Source organism: Orcinus orca, chromosome 5 (genome assembly GCF_937001465.1).
Source record: "Orcinus orca chromosome 5, mOrcOrc1.1, whole genome shotgun sequence".
Taxonomy (NCBI): domain Eukaryota; kingdom Metazoa; phylum Chordata; class Mammalia; order Artiodactyla; family Delphinidae; genus Orcinus; species Orcinus orca.
The window spans coordinates 147,551,289-147,565,701 of record NC_064563.1 but is presented as its reverse complement, the minus strand read 5'-3'; the positions used below and the strand labels follow the sequence as shown (position 1 = coordinate 147,565,701).

The 14,413-nt window shown below is 51.6% G+C and overlaps 1 protein-coding gene and 1 non-coding gene across 7 annotated transcripts in view; both read right to left on the bottom strand.

Moving 5' to 3' along the window:
• Positions 1–9,613: 9,613 nt before the first annotated feature.
• Positions 9,614–14,413, bottom strand: part of TRPM2 (transient receptor potential cation channel subfamily M member 2) — a 49,941-nt gene continuing 45,141 nt past the window's right edge. For all 6 annotated transcript variants that reach the window (XM_033418456.2, XM_004264611.4, XM_033418454.2 and 3 more), the window contains 4 exons: positions 14,040–14,145; positions 12,422–12,523; positions 11,121–11,237; positions 9,614–10,473 (listed from right to left, as the gene is read on the bottom strand). In XM_033418456.2, coding sequence (XP_033274347.2) covers positions 10,348–10,473; positions 11,121–11,237; positions 12,422–12,523; positions 14,040–14,145 — 451 coding nt within the window. In that variant the 3' untranslated portion in view covers positions 9,614–10,347. The remainder of the gene's footprint in view (positions 10,474–11,120; positions 11,238–12,421; positions 12,524–14,039; positions 14,146–14,413) is intronic.
• Positions 12,480–12,556, bottom strand: LOC117199334 (Z6 small nucleolar RNA). Its single transcript, XR_004480561.1, has one exon. It is a non-coding gene; the product is annotated as a Z6 small nucleolar RNA (small nucleolar RNA).

Genomic DNA, 14,413 nt, shown 5'->3' with positions numbered 1-14,413 from the left:
TAAATGGAATCGTGGGTGTGTACGTTTTGTCTAGCTTCTCTCACTCAGCATAATTCATTTTGGTTCACCAGGTGCTGATGCGTTTATCAATGGTTATTCCTTCTGGGGCTGAGTAATGAGACATTGCAGGAATGTTCCACCATTTGTATATCCACTCACCTGCTCATGGAGATTTGGGTTGTTTCCAGTTGTTGGCTATTACAAAGAGAGCTGATATGAAAATTGTGTACAATCTTTGTTTGAAATACTCATTTATCTTAGGTAAATATCTAGGAGTGGAATGACTGGATCATACAGTAGCTTATTTTTAACTTCTAAGAAACTGCCCAAGTGACAGTACGATTTTACATTCCTGTGCTGCGTATGCTGCACATCTTCACCAGCACTTGGTATGGTCACTCTTTTTAATTTTACATATTCTAATAGGTGTGTAAGGGTATATCTCATTGTGGTTTTAATTTGTACTTCACTCATGACTTAAGTGTCTTTTCATCTGTTTATTTGCTGTCTATCTTTAAGGAAGTGTTCTGTTCAAATCTTTTACCCACTTTTAATTGAGTTGTTTTCTTATTTTGAGTTTTGAGAATTCCTTGTGATTTGTACCAGATATGTGATATGTATATATTTCTCAGATATGTGATATGTATATATTTTCTCTGATTCTGTGGGTTGTCTTTTCATTCTCTTTAAAGTTTTTCAAAGAGAAATTTTTAATTTTGATGAAGTCCAATTTATCAGTGTTTTATATTTTATGGATCATTCTTCTGGTGTCATATGTAAGAAATCTTACATATTGCACTTATATTTTGCATTTGGGTCTATTATCCATTTTGAGTTAGTTTTGGTGTACAGTGTGAGGTACGATTCTTCCAACTTTGTTTTTCTATAAAGTTCTTCTGGTCATCCAAGATTCTTTGTATTTCCTCATGAATTTTAGAATCAGCTTGACAACTTCTACCCAAAAAGCTTAGTGGGGACTTCCCCAGCAGTCCAATGTTTAAGACTGTGCCTTCCAATGCAGGGTGTGTGGGTTCAATACCTGGTCGGGGAGCTAAGATCACACATGCCTCGGGGTGCAGCCAAAAATTAAAAACAAAAACAAAAAAGCCTAGTGGGCTGTTGTGTGGGATTGCATTGAACCTACAGATCAGTTTAAGAGAATTAACATCTTGACAATATTGAGTATTCCAATCCATGAACATGGTATATCTTCTCATTTATTTAGAGCTTCTTTTATTTCTTTCATTTGTGTTTTGTAGTTTTTGGTTTACAGATCTCACACATCTTTTGTCAGATTTAGCTCTGATTTTTTAATGCTATTGTAAATGGTATTTTAAGTTCAATTTATCTTTGTTAAATGCTAATATATAGAAATAAAATAGATTTTTATATACTGATCTGAACTTTGCTAAACTCACTTATTAGTTCTAGTAACTTTTTAATAGAAGCCTTAGGATTTTCTACATATACAGTCACGTTATCTGCAAATAAAAAGAGTGTTACTGCTTTCTTCCAGCCTGAATGTCTTTTACTTCATTTTCATACCTAACTGTGCTGGCTAGAGCCCTAGTTCAATACCGAATAGGAGGAGTGACAGCAGATAACCTTGTTCCTCTTGACCTTAAGGGGAAACATTCAGTCTTTCACATTAAGAATAATGTTGACTGTAGGGTTTTGTAGCTGTCCTTATCAGTATAAGAAAGCATCCTTCGATTACTAGTTTGCTGAGAGTTTTTAACAGGAATGGATGTTGGATTTTGTCAAACTTTTTTTCTACATCTATGAAGAATATTTTTATTAGTCTATTAATATGACGGATTATACTGATTGACTTTCAAGTGTTAAATCAACCTTGTGTCCTTGAAATAAATCTCACTGGCTCATGATGTATTATTATTTTTACATGCTGTGGAATTATTTAATAGATACAGAGTTGCTGAGGTTATTTTTTTCTTTGACTGAACGTTATAGCTTGCATCTCTCAAGGAATTGCCCATTTCATCAAATCTGTTGAATTTATCAGCATAAAATTGCTCATCCTTTCAATATAGAGTATGAAGTGATGTCACCTCTTTCATTCCTGATGTTGGTGCTTTGTGTCTTCTCTCTTTCCTTTTACTGACCAGTCAGTATGGAAGTGTGTCAATTTTATTGATAATCTCAAAGAACCAGTTCTTAGTTTCATAGATTTCTCTATTTTTTTCCTTTTCTTTTTTCCATTGACTTCTACTCTAATCTTTTACTTACATTAATTTTCTTTTCTTTTTCTAGTATCTTAAGGAGGAAGATGAGCTCACTGATTTGAGACCTTTCTTATTCTCTAGTATAGGCATATCTTGGAGATATTGCAGGTTCAGGTCCAGACTACTGCAATAAAGTGAATATCAAGATAAAACGAGTCGCTTAAATTTTTGGTTTCCCAGTACATATAAAACTTATGTTTACACTATACTGTAGTCTATGAAGTGTGCAATAGCATTATGTCTAAAAAAATTTGTATAACTTAATTTTAAAATGTTTTATTGCTAAAAAAAAGTTAACCATCGTCTAGTAGTAGCACCAAAGATTACTGATCGCTGATCACCATAACAGATGTAATAACAATGAAAAAGTTTGAAATATCAAAAGAATTACCAAAATGTTACGGAGAGATACGAAGTGAACAAATGCTGTTGGAAAAAATGGTGCCAATAGACTTGCTCGACTCAGGGTTGCCACAAACCTTCAATTTGTAAGAGACACAATATCTGCAAAGTGCAATAAAGCAAAGCGCAGTAAGACAAGTTACGCCTGCGTAGGCGTATGAATTTCCAAGTCTTGCTCTAGCTGTGTCCCAAAAACTCTATGTTGTATTTTCATATTCATTAAGTTTGAAATATTTGCAAATACACCTTTTGATATCTTTTTGACCCATGGGTTTGGAAGGACGTTATTTCATTTCCAGATATTTGAGGATTTTGCAGAGATTATTCTGCATTTGATTATTAATTTAGATCCATTGTTGTTAGAGAACATACACTGTATGCATCAGATCCTTTTAAACTTATTTAGACTCATTTTAAGGACCAGAATATGGCCCATGTTAAAAATTGTTATGTGTGTACTTAAATATGTGTTCTGTTGCTCAGAGGAATATTCTATAAATATTGGTGAAGTCAAGTCTGCTGACGGTATGATTACTGATTTTCCATCTACTTGCTTCTTAATTATCGACAGAGGTGTGTTGAGGTTCCTGAGATCTGTCTGTTACTCCTTGCAGTTCTATCATTTTTTGTTTCACGCATTTTGAAGGCTTATATTCGAATTAGTATGTCTTCTTGATTAATCAACCACTTTATCATTATGAAAAGAGCCTCCTTATCCCCAGATTCTTTGCCTTGAATTCTACTTTTCTGACACTAACAGCCACTCCAGCTCTCTGTTCTGATGGGTTAGCGTATGGGATAAGATATGGGATAAGATATGGGATATCTTCCTCCATCCTTTTGCTTTTAACCTCCTATGTCTTTTTTAAAAATATTTTTATTGGAGTACAGTTGATTTACAATGTTGTGTTAGTTTCAGGTGTACAGCAAAGTGAATCAGTTATACATATACATATATCAAACCTTTTCCCATATAGGGCATTACAGAGTATTGAGTAGAGTTCCCTGTGCTATAGAGCAGGTTCTTTTTTTCTTTTTTCTAATAATATTCTTTTTTCTTTTTTTTTTTTAAACCCCACATTTGTTTATTTATTTATTTTTGGCTGTGTTGGGTCTTCGTTTCTGTGCGAGGGCTTTCTCTAGTTGTGGTGAGCGGGGGCCACTCTTCATCGCGGTGCGCGGGCCTCTCACTATCGCGGCCTCTCTTGTTGCGGAGCACAGGCTCCAGACGCGCAGTCTCAGTAGTTGTGGCTCATGGGCCTAGCTGCTCCGCGGCATGTGTGATCTTCCCAGACCAGGGCTCAAACCCGTGTCCCCTGCATTAGCAGGCAGATTCTCAACCACTGTGCCACCGGGGAAGCCCAGAGCAGGTTCTTATTAGTTACCTGTTTTATATATAGTAGTGTGTATATGTCAGTCCCAATCTCCCAATTCACCCCTCCCCCCTCCTATGTCTTTGTATTTAGTTTCCTTCAGGATTTCCATGGCATCAAAGTTTCATCCTCCATATATTAACTGCAAAGGGAAAAATAATAGCTTTACAGTGAAGAAACCCAACAGAAACTACCTTACATATGTGACCAAGGTTAATATCATCAGTAATAAGACAGACTGACATCATGTAGCCCTTGACACCACGGACTGAGAAAGACACGGCATCACTGCCATGGTATTCTTGCCCAAAACGCACAATCTCTTTCCAATCGTGGGAACACGTCAGACATACCCAAATTGAAAGGCACTTTTTACAAAGTGACTGATCAGTACGCTTCCAAAATGGAGAGGTCGTAAAAGACAAGAAATGGCAACTAAATGGGATGTGGGATCCTGGAATATCCCCGGGCACAGTGGGGAAACGGGGCGCACAATAAGGCTGGTGGTGCAGGTGATGGCTTGGTAACCCACATCCACAGGGTGACGGGAACCGTGAGCTCCCGTCTGTCCTCTGTTTCTGCCCCATTTGTCCCTCTACTCTGTTTCCTTTTCCTCTTTTCCTGCCTTCTTGCAGACTGAGTCCTTTTTGAGCCCATTTTCTCCCTCTAGTTGACTCCTAGCTGGGACTCTTCACTGCTATGCCAGTGGCCACTTTAGGGGGTGGTGTCAGCTGTCACTTCTCATCACAGACCGCGTCGGGTCACATCAGACCACCTGCCGCGTAGGGTGGGAGCCCTGCAGGGTGTGCCCGTCCCCGGCCGTGCAGTGGACATCCACGTGGGTAGGAGCCCCTCCAATCTTACCATCAACAGTCTTTTAAAGGGATATAAATAAGATGAGCCGTGCAGCTGCCACTATGTTATTGCAGAGTAGATTGAAGAGGGGAGCCCCAAATCATGGAATATTTTTAATATTTAAGTTAAACACATGAATGTGGTCACCACCCAAAAGTACAGTGCAGATGCAGGTGCATCCAGACATTATGCAGTGGGGGGAGGGACAGACACTCGAGTTCACGCTGTGGCTTCTGTTTATGGAAAGTTCAAGATCAGGTGGTGGAGGCAGGGACGGGGAGGAGGTGCGAGGGGGCTGCTGGGGCCGCACGTTCTGCATCTTGATCTGGGTGCTGGTCGTCAACATAAGTAAAAAACCCACCAAGCTGCTCACACTTCAGATGTGGGCGGGCGACTGAGGGCGTGTAACTCCTCAATAAAAGAGAACAATGGTGTGCTGGCCACGTGTGTGGTCACAGGTGGTTACACGTGTAGGTGATGGATAGAATGATGGATGGGTCCGTTCAGGTGCAGTGTTGCCCTCCTGCACCTCACTGGTCCGTGGCCTCACTAGCTGATGACGTCGGAGTCTCCACAGAAGGTGCTGGCAGCCGGCCAGGTCCAGGCCGCAGGGCCACGTGAGAGCCTGGCTCACTGTCTACTCCAGACCACGAGCCCGCTCTCAGAAATACCAGAAACCTTCTAATGCCATCCTGGCCACGTGGTCTGCCCACTGTAGCTGCCCTTATAGATGTGACTGGGCTCCGTGCTGATTACGTCACCCATTTATCCACCTAGAACCCAGGCCTTCTGACTCCAGGGAGAAAGCACGATGCTTCGGCTGGTTAATTGCTTCCCATCAGGCAGGCTGCTTTGCTAGCAAGGTCTGCGTGCACCTCCCTGGGGAGGGGGTGGGAGGGAGCAGAGCCTGCTGCAGCCACTATGGTGGGGATGAATAAAACATCCTGGCAAGGCCGAAACCTTGCCTGCCCACAAAGACACCTCAGAGAAGCCTGGGACCGGCCCCTCCTTGCGGTGTGGCCGGCCGTCTAGCTGTGTGCTCACCGCCCTGCTCCCCCACCTGCCCGTCCACAGTCAGCAGCGTGGCCCTCAGCCGCCCTGCCTCCTGCCCTCGTGCAGCCGTGGGGACCCTCAGACAGAACCCCAGGCCGGCCAGGCTCTGCTGACTGCAGCCAGCTCGTGGGTAGGGGCTGGACCCAGAGCACCTGACAGAGCCCGCCCGCTGCCCAGCACCACAAGAGCAGGGCCTGAGCTCGCCAAAGAGCCCCGATGGATGGATTGACTTGGGCAACGTTACTCGCAGCAGCTTGGGACAGACTCGGCCTCCTCCTACACTCCCTGAATCCCTGGCTCTCCCGGAATTCCTGGATCGAAAAGCCCTGATGTTGGTTCCCCTCGAGGGCTTCCCGAGCACTGGGCCTGAGCAGCTAGGGCCCAGCCCCCGCGCCCTTCCCGAAGCCCCTCGGAACAAAAGGGCCTCACGCTCTGGGCCGCTGCCGGGTTTCAGTGTGGGAGCAGAGGGCGGCCCATTTCCCAGGGAAGTGGAGGCCACCTGCACCTTATCTAGTAGTTCTGGGTTCCAGGGCAGTCTCCCTCGCCCCCCCAGCACACAGCCCCCCGCCCAGGTCTCTCACTCTTCCTCGTCTCCAAGTTTTGCCCACTTTGCTGCCCTTTTTCAAGAGCCGAGTTCTGAATGTACTCACCACATGCCAGTTCTTACTTTTTCCCGCTCATTAAATGCTTGGTCCCTGCCTGAGCCCCTAGGGTGATGCTGTAGCTGTTTTTGAGCTTCTTGAGTCATAATCTCAGATAATTTACTTTCACTCTTTTTTTTTTTTTGTGGTACGCGGGCCTCTCACTGCTGTGGCCCCTCCCGTTGCGGAGCACAGGCTCCGGATGCGCAGGCTCAGCGGCCATGGCTCACGGGTCCAGCCGCTCCGCGGCACGTGGGATCTTCCCGGACCAGGGCACGAACCCGCATCCCCTGCATCCGCAGGTGGACTCTCAACCACTGCGCCACCAGGGAAGCCCTACTTTCACTCTTTTCATTTTCAGATAAGTGCATTTAGGGTCCTAGCTGTTCCCTCCCGAGACTTTCAGCCCCAGCCCTGGGCTGGGACCTGGGACTCTCACTGTCTGGCTCTGGCTGCTCCCCAGGAGGGTGCAGGTCCCGGGCGGGAGGTGGAGGGCATGGAATCACATGCGGCACCCAGCCCGCAGGCCTCACTTGCCCCAAATCCCGAGCAGCAGGGGTGGCCCTGGACCTAGTGCCGACCAGAGGCTCGGGGACAGCAACCGCTCTACCCACAGAGACACTGCCGCTCCCCATTGGTCCTCCTGCCCTGAAACTAGAGGCTCCGGAGTGAGGACGGAAGCCCCCCACAGGGAGGGCAGAGGGTGGGGCGCCGCAGCGGCCTTGCCCGCTGCTGCCTCAGCTCCCTTCCCGTGGTCAGGGGACTGGTCACTCACGTCCCGGGAAGGCACCTGGAACCACGTGGAACCACTGATGTATCTTCCGTCCTCTTCTGGGGCACAGCTGCGTTCTAACATTACGCTTCGGAAGCTGTGAGCCGAGCGTGGCCTCAGCGATGGAGCTCCCTTGGAGACTTGCCGAGATCCACACACTTGCTGGGTGTGATGCACGCCCACTTCTGTGAATGTTCCGTGTCTGAGAACCATGTGTCTCTTCCGGGCCATGTTGTTGTGGTGGTGGGTACAGAATGACACACACGCCATAGACTGTGCATACATATATGCGCATATTACACGTCATTTACTCTACCAGTATACATACACATTACACATATTGTACCTAAAGAAACATATTGCACATAAGTTACACATAAACACATGTATGTGCAAGCTATGCATAATATATATGTATAATATATGATATGTATTTATAGAGAAATACACACACGCATAGTACGTAGGTAAACATGCACACACACCACACAGAGTGACCTCAATTCTGTTGACTGCGTTATTCAAATTCCGCCCTATTTTTCTTTTGCTCCTTGATTCCTTGATTTCTGAGAGAAAAGTCTCAAACATCACTGTGAATTTGCCCATTTCTCCATGAATTTCTATCAATTTTGTATTATATATTTAAAAAGGTATTGTTCTAGGTGGATAGCAGTTCACAGAAGTGCTGCTTTCTTAAAGGACTTATACCTTTTCCCACTCAAATATTCCCTTGTCCTTAAAAAGACAAACTCGAGCCTTGGGTTCTGTCCTCTGCTGGACCTGCCTCCCCAGTTTTCCTTTCGGGAGTGTTTGCTAGGATGAATCCCTTGTGCTGTCATCTAGTACATGTGTCTTTTGGGTGATAGAGAAAAACATATAGAAAAGAAGAGAAATTTTTAAATTTAGTTTTTATCCCAATATGACTCACAATTTGTGCCATAATTGCTTCCTGCCATTTTATTTTATGTGAACCATCTTCTACTGATATTTTTTCTTTCCTTGATTTGGTCGTTCCTTTTGTTTCCTCCGGTGGTTTGACATTATTCCTCTCTTTCTATCCTCTGGAGGTCACCCTGGGCCTGTGATAGATACACTTACAGGTCCCACTGCCTGCGTTTCTCTCCCAGCGCTATGCCCGGTCAGCATCTATTTCTTCCTCATGAGCAAGAGGAGACCTGTGCTGCACTTGGATTCTCTGCGTTTGTTCTCCTGCTGGCTCCCAGGGAGACCAGCTGGGGTTTCAACAAGAAGCTATCATTAAATTTTCTTTTTATATTGTGCCTCAACAATGGCAGGACTTGGCCCTACATTTACTGGTTCCTTTGCTTCCACAGAGCTCAGTCTGTGCACGCGTGCATGTGTGTGTGTGTGTGTGTGTGTGTGTGTGTGTGTGTTGGACTAAATGTTTGTGTCTCTCCCCAAAATTTCTACATTGAAGCCATAATCCCCAGTGTGACTGCATTTGGAGGGAGGACCTCTAAGGAAGTAGGGTTAAATGAGGTCATAAGGGTGGGGCCCTGACTTGATAGAATTAGTGCCCCTGTAAGAGAAGAACCAGAGCTCCCCACCTCTCTCCTGCACACTCCAAGGAAAGGTCACCTGAGGACAGAGTTCAAGGTGGCTGTGGCCAAGCAGGGGAGAGCCTTCACCAGGAACCACCCTGCCCACACCTTGACCCCCCACTCCCAGCCTCCAGAACTGTGAGAAAGTGAATGTTCCATCTGTGGTGCCTTGTTCTGCAGCCCAAGCTGACCAAGACAGTGTGTTTTGCTTTTCTGTAATTCATCTTTGTGAAATTCTTTCAGAAAGGGTGCACGAGGAACACACTTTCTGGGTCCTTATGCTTCTAAAAGGTCTTTGTTTGGTGCTGCCACGTGAACACTAGTTTGGCTGGATATGAGATTCTAGATAAAAAACCAAGGCCCCCACAGTGGCTGAGGACCTGCAGGGTAGGGGGCCGGGGGGAGGCGCAAGGGGCTGAGTCCCAAGCTGGGGGCCAGAGCCGGGGTCTAGGAAATGAGGAAGAGGTAGTGTGTGTGTGTGTGTGTGTGTGTGTGTGTGTGTGTGTGTGTGTGTTGGGGAGGTGTTGATTGGAGGAGAAATCATGAGTTTGGACCGGAGGGGCTGCAGGCTGTCCACAGGAGACCCCCTCAGGCCCCAGGAAGCTTGGCTGTGGGCTGGGTGAGGTCTTGGTGACCCAGACACAGGCCCTTGACCACTGCTTGTGTCTATAACTTTATTTGAGGGAAGCACAGAAGAGGCGGGCGAGGCTGGTGTAGGAAAGCGGATTTAATGTGGGGTTTTCACAACATTCCACGGCTCCTGATGGCCTGTGAGTCGCTGATGCTGAACTGGGTGGCCCCACAGTCCACACCTACCGCCCGCTCCTCCCGGGCTCTCAGGGTGGGGGTTGGGGGCACCCTGTGCAGGAGAGCCCCCGCCCGCACGGGGCGTCTGCGTCCTCCCCGCCTGGGTCCCGGGGCAGCACACAGGCAGAGACCTGTGCATTTCGGGAGGAGGCCGGAGCTTGCCTGCGCCTCCTGCCCTGCTAAGGGGCTCAGCCCTGACAGCCAAGGGAAATGGGTCCCATGGTGCCCCGCCCCCGGCCAGGCAAGGGGCTGAGTTAGGTCCCGGTGGAGGCCCTCTCGGGGGTGTGGGCCTGAGCAGGAGGCCACAGGGGAACCCCGACTCTCCAGGAGGTACCAGGCTTGGGTGGAGACGCCTCTGATGGTGGACATGCTGCTCACAGGATGTGGCCGGGAGGGTGTCCACTGGCCGCCAGCAGGCTCAGGAGAAGCAGTGTTGGCTGGTGGAGTCCCCGTGGCCACCTCAACCCTGAGGCCCTGCCTCGCGGCCGGAGCCCACCTGCTCCCTGCTCAGCTCTCCTCCCAGGGCACCCCGAAGCCTCCCAGTTCAACAGCTGGGCAAGAGGGGCTGCTGATCCGGGCGGGCCGTGGACGGAGCAGCTCTGCCGGCCCCTGCAGAGCTGCCCGGGCTGCGTCCCCAGGCTAGTAGTAGGCCCCGAACAAGGCGGCCACCTTCTGGAGGATGGCCTTGTGGTTGGCGTACAGTGGGATGCGCTCGTCCACCACCTGCCACCGGATGGACACCCCCGCGTCGCAGGAGTACAGGTGCTGCGAGGACAGGGGTAAGATCCTGACTCCCTCCTGAGCCGGCCCTGCCCCCACCCAGACACCCCGAGACTACAGACATCAGGGGGTGACGGGGACCCCACGGCCTGGCTCCTGGCCCTGCCACAGGCCTGGCCAATGGCCGCGTGCTTTATGCTTCTGCTGCACAGGCACGAATCAGAAAATGCCCACAAAGCCTTAAAACCCCTTGAAGGAGGAGAGAGAAGAGGTGCAGCCTTGTTCTGGGGTTTTCTGTCTTCAGACACAGCCCGGGTTTTGTTCCCTGGGACTTCCTGGTCCCAGTTCTGGATTAGGGATACGTAGGACTGATCTAAGTACTGGGGACGGCAAACCCACATAAGTGCTGGAACCAGCCTCCCCTGGGTACGAGCCTGGAGGCCCCCAGGGTTCCTGGCCAGCCCCGACTGCGCCCCAGCCTCCTTCTGCTGCCCTCTGGCCTGTCCCGGATGCCCCCTTGGTACCCGCTGGGCACAACTCTGACCCACGCAGCTCCCACTCTCTGGTCCTGGCCAGCTCTGGCCCCAGGCCCCGGAACCCCTCAGACCCCTCCCTATAGACCCCGAGGCTCTCTGGAGCACTGATGCCCCCGGTCCCCCCATTCCTCAGAGCCTGAGACCCAGGCCACATACAGAGTTCAGCCTCTTCAGCTCCACGTCGCTCTGGTCTGGAAAGTGGACGCTCATGGCCACCGTCTCGATCCAGGCGTTGTCCGTGTTCCTTGGGTCATCCACGTACCCTTTGTACACCTGGGAGGCAGCACAGGTGTGAGCTGTTTCACCTGATGGACCCCTGAGGCCCCCGGCTTTCTCCCAGAGGAAGGGGCCCCATGCTTTCTCTGCAACTGGTCCGGGTCTGGGATGCTCTGAGCACAGCTGTCCACTGCACCCAAGCCCCTCCTGGCTCTCCCCCACCCCATCCGCCTGCCCCCAACACCACCTTCCGCCTGACTGACACGTCGTGGGGACCCACAGCCTCACTCATCTCCCTTCTGGTGTCTGGCCTGCTACCCAGACCTGCCTCGAGTGTCTTTGGGGGGTTAAAAAGGGCCAGCGGACCTCAAAACATTACGCAAAGTGAAAAGCCAGACGCCAGAGGCTGCACGCTGTGTGATCCCACCTATGATGACCGCCCAGAGCAGCAAACCCGCAGAGACCGAAAGCAGCCGCGCGGGTGCCCGGGGCGGGGGAGGGGGGGAGTGACTGCCAACGGGCATGGGCTTCCTTTTGGGGTGATGGAATGTTCTGGAACCAGACAGAGGTGGTGACCACACCACGCCGTCTGTGTACTAAATACCACTGAACTAACTGCTCACTTGAAAGTGGTTCCTTTTCTGTTGTTTGGATTTTACCTCAGCAAATAAAGAAGTTTATTTCTACAGAGCAGAGAAAAGAGAGATGGCAGTGCTCCCTGCGGGGCTGCAGGGGATAAGCCTGTGAAACTGCTTGGTTTGTAGGGCAAAACCGCAAACGTCGGCCATTGCCCATTGCATCCTGAGACGCCGCAGAGACAGAACCAGCAACGACTCGGATGCCCACTTGGAGGACTGTTTAAAGAAATCATGGCACAAAATACTATGTGGTCCTGAAAAAGAGCGAGGTGGATTCGGAAATGTGGACCTAAAAATATGGCCTTTGCAAATTAACTGAAAAGCGAGTTACGTCTTTGTGCCCAGCTGTGCTCAGGGCAAGAGGGAGTGTGGGCCGGACACCAGGCGTGCCCCGGCCCCAGGGCGGCAGAGGCCGTGGCCCCCCACTTGCTCTCGGGAGGAGCAAACCCAGACAGAGAGAGAAGGCGAGGGGCCCAGAGCCGCGGCCACGTGGGTCCCTCCAGGAGGCTCCCCAGCTCCACGCGGCCCGCCCTGCAGCTGTCACGACCCGCACCTTGGGGCCCCAGACGCACAGGTGTGAGCAGAGCAGAAAGATGACCTCACCTCCATGCCCTGCGTCAGCAGGCTCTCGAAGGAAGGCCAGAACTCTCTCCGGAGGACCTGCTTCAGCTTCCGGGGCAGCGTCTCTCCTGGTTCCCGGGAGCCCTGAGCAGAGAGGGAGGAAGGGGCGGGTCAGCACGGCTGTCTGGGGACCTGCTTCCTCTGGCCACCTGCCCAGCATGGGCAGCGGGCCAGCCCCCTGGAGCCACAGGCGGATGAGTGTCTGACAGCAGCTGCCTCGGGGCTGGAGTGACATTGCCCAGAGCCCAGAGTCCACGTCAGCCCGCGGGGCAGGAGGGTGGCCCAGCCTTGAGGCGCGCAGGGCACTGTGGGGAGGCAGCCCCCTGACCTCCACCACCCTGAGCACCAGCCGGGCTGTGTCCTGTCTGCGTGCACCCCTGTCCCCGTGTCCAGCCTCTGCTCTCGCACACCAGGCTCCCGGCCACTCCCGACACCCCAGACACGGGCCTGCACCCGCACTCCCCTCTCCATCCATCTAGGGGACTCTCTCAGTCCACATCACGTCCATCCACGTAGGCCCTGGAGACGCCCTAGCCCCTCGCTGGGGTGGACTGGCTCTCGGGGACACAGGGACACAGCTCAGAAGATGCCCGTCGGCAGGAGAGACCTAAGTGCCAGAGAGGGAGGCTGAATGCTGCCAGAGAACCCGTGGGAGGAGAGGGCCGGGCCTGGGCTCAGAGCCGCGCTCCCTCAGCTTGAGGGCACAGGGGCTATGGCTGCAGGAACGAGAGCCGCCCAGGGCCCTGGAATCCTGGTTGGGGTCTGAAGACCCTCAGTGGCACCACTGCCCCCCACACACCCATTAACTTGCTGTCACAGCAGAGCAGCTGCTGGGCCACTGGGTGGGTGGTGGGGAAACCCGACGGCCTCTTGCTGAGCTGGGCGAATCACGGACTCCCGGGTACAGGCTCAGAGGAGGGGACCCCGGACAGAGCTGCACCCAGAGACCAGCCGGGGGCCTGGTGGGCGACACGGTCCTCCTGCCAGGGTCAGCCTACTCCAACCCCAGAGCAGTGACAGGGTCGTGGGGGGCAGAGGGCAGATTGACGGGTCAGAATCTGAGCGGTTGGGCCCGCTTGGATAGGACAGGCCCAGGGCCTTCCACACCCCAATTCTGTCACCACAAGGCCTCTGGGGTGCATGCGGCCTTCAGTCCTGCAAGGAGCTGCTGCCCTTGAGCTGAGGGCCTGTGCACCCCCGTCCCCAGCCCCAGGCTCAGCTCGGGCCCCAGGGCTAGGGGCAGGTGCGCGCCTGAGACACCCACCTGGGAGCCGCGTCTGACCCCAACCCCTGAGCCCTGCAGGGAGACCCAGTCTAGCCTCCGAGGCAGCCCCAGCCCTGGGCCTGGTGCCCCCCGGGATGCAGTACGTGCTCAATTAGTGCTTACACTCCGAAGAGCCCCTGAACCCATTTTCACAACCGCAAAACAAGGTACTAGGAGGGAGAATTCCCTCTAAAAGGCAAGGACCGGCCTCTGTCATTCAGAACCAAGGATCGAGTCTGAGCCGTGCAGGGCAGCGACCACAGGCGGGTGGTGCTCCTTCGCTGGGTGGAACGCACAAAGGCGCGCAGGGCCCCGGGACGGCGGGCGCGGGCTCACCCCGGGCAGCACCCAGTGCTCTGAGAGGGAGCGCTTCACCACCAGCACCTCCAGCATCTTCTTTATGCCCTTCCTGCAGATGGCGCCGTCCTGGTTCCGCCTCCAGCTGCAGGAGGGACGGTCTGATGTCAGCCCCTCCCCCGCTGCGGGGGAGGCCAAGGCACCCCCCACTCCTGAGCACCTGCTCCAGGGGCACAGAGATAGTAACCACCGCTCCCATGACTGCTGGTCTGACTAGAACGGGTAGGCCTTTTGGGAGAGTATTTTTCTATCAAAAGCCTTAACGCAGCACGCGCCCTGGACCCAGCCCTTCCACCTCTGGGACTCTTTGGAAATGACGGGTAGATGGATATGGACTTTCATTTTGTCTGCGT